The sequence below is a fragment of the Lepidothrix coronata genome, unplaced genomic scaffold (genome assembly GCF_001604755.1).
Source record: "Lepidothrix coronata isolate B3197 unplaced genomic scaffold, Lepidothrix_coronata-1.0 Scaffold607, whole genome shotgun sequence".
Taxonomy (NCBI): Eukaryota; Metazoa; Chordata; class Aves; order Passeriformes; family Pipridae; genus Lepidothrix; species Lepidothrix coronata.
The window spans coordinates 6739-8266 of record NW_016690787.1 but is presented as its reverse complement, the minus strand read 5'-3'; the positions used below and the strand labels follow the sequence as shown (position 1 = coordinate 8266).

The following is a 1528-nucleotide window of genomic DNA, read 5'->3' as shown; positions in this document are numbered from 1 at the left end:
CACATGAAGCCACTTTTATTCTCCCCCCTTGCCCCCCCAATTTTCCAGGACACCCCCCCACACACATCGTCCTCCCCAAAATTTCGGGGCCCCCCAATTCCGGGGTCCCCCTGTCCCGGGGGGGTCTCTCAAGTCACTGCTGGGAACTCGGCCCGACGCACCTGGAGGGGGCACAGGGGGGTCAAGGGGGGCCCCCAAAATATTGGGGTCCCCCTCAACCCTCCCGGGGGGTTCAGGAGCCCCCAGATTTGGAGTGACCCACACCAAGGGGTTCAGGCCCCCCCCCAGTTTCCCCGCTCCCCGGCTTTCAGGACCCCTCAGTTTTTGGGTTCCCCCCATTTCTCACTCCCCTCATTTTTGGAGTCCCTCCATCTCTCACACACACCCCCATTTTTGGGGTCCCTCCATTTCTCCCCCATCCCCTCCTTTTGAGGTTCCCCTCATTTCACTTCCCCCTCCCGTTTTTGGGGGTCCTCATTTTTGGGATCCCCCTGTTTTAGGGGTCCCCCCAGTTCCAGGGTCCCCCCTCACCTGGGTCACACTGATCTCCTCCAGTGGGGGCTGCGGGGGGGGCAGTTCCTGGGGGGCTCTGGGGGGCCCCCCCACAGACCCCCACCCCGACTCCCCCTTGTTCTGGAAGTTTCCGACCACGCAGGTCACCTGGGGGGGGAGGAGCGGCATTTTGGGGGACTCTAGGGGGGTCTTGGGGGTGTTTTAGGGTGTTTAGGGGGATCCCAGGAGGGACTCAAGGGGCCTTGGGGTAATTTGGGGGGTCCCAGGAGGGACTGGGGAGGGGTTAGGGAGTCCTGGGGGGGTTGGGGGTCTCGGGGGGGTGTTAGGGTGTTTCTGGGGTGTTTCTGGGGTCTCACCAGAAAGCGGCAATCCCGGTCCTGCACAGGAACCCGAGGGGGTTTGGGGGCATATCTTGGGGATCAGGGGGATGGTTTGGGTTTCAGGATGTTTTTGGGGCGTTTTTGGGGTCTCACCAGGAAGGTGGCAATGCCGGTCCCGCACAGGAACCCGGGGGGGTTGGGGGTGTTTATGGGGTCTCACCAGGAAGGCGGCGATGCCGGTCCCGCATAGGAACCCCCCCAGCACGTCCCCCCAGCTGTTGCGGTGCTCGGCCACTCTCAGGGCCCCCAGCAGGAACGGGGGGGCCGCAAACCCCAAAACCGCCGCAGGCTTGGCCAGGCGGGACCCCCCCCCTCGCCAGGCCAGGGTCACATAGAGCTGGAGAGGGACACATGAGGTCACCCCAAAATACCCCCCCCTAGAACCCCAAAACACCCTAAAACACCCCAAAACACCCCAAAACACTCTCAGCATCCCAAAAGACCCAAAACACCCCAAAACCCACCACAGTCCCCTCCACCAGGCCAGGGTCACATAGAGCTGGAGTGGGACACACGAGGTCATCCCAAAATAACCCCCCATAGAAGCTCAAAACCCCATAAAACACTCCAACCCCCCCCAAACAACACCCCCAAAATCCCTCCAGTCCCTCCAAACCCCCTTCCCAGTCCCCCTC

General features: G+C 62.4%; 1 protein-coding gene across 1 annotated transcript; it reads right to left on the bottom strand.

Moving 5' to 3' along the window:
- Nucleotide 1: 1 nt before the first annotated feature.
- On the bottom strand, nucleotides 2–1466 carry LOC108510285 (phospholipid phosphatase-related protein type 2-like). Its single transcript, XM_017839954.1, has 3 exons — nucleotides 1054–1466; nucleotides 532–660; nucleotides 2–161 (listed from the first exon to the last, which is right to left on the bottom strand). Exons 1-3 carry the CDS (start codon nucleotides 1432–1434, stop codon nucleotides 129–131), a joined length of 543 nt encoding a protein of 180 aa, XP_017695443.1. The 5' UTR covers nucleotides 1435–1466; the 3' UTR covers nucleotides 2–128.
- Between the last annotated feature and the right edge of the window lie 62 nt (nucleotides 1467–1528).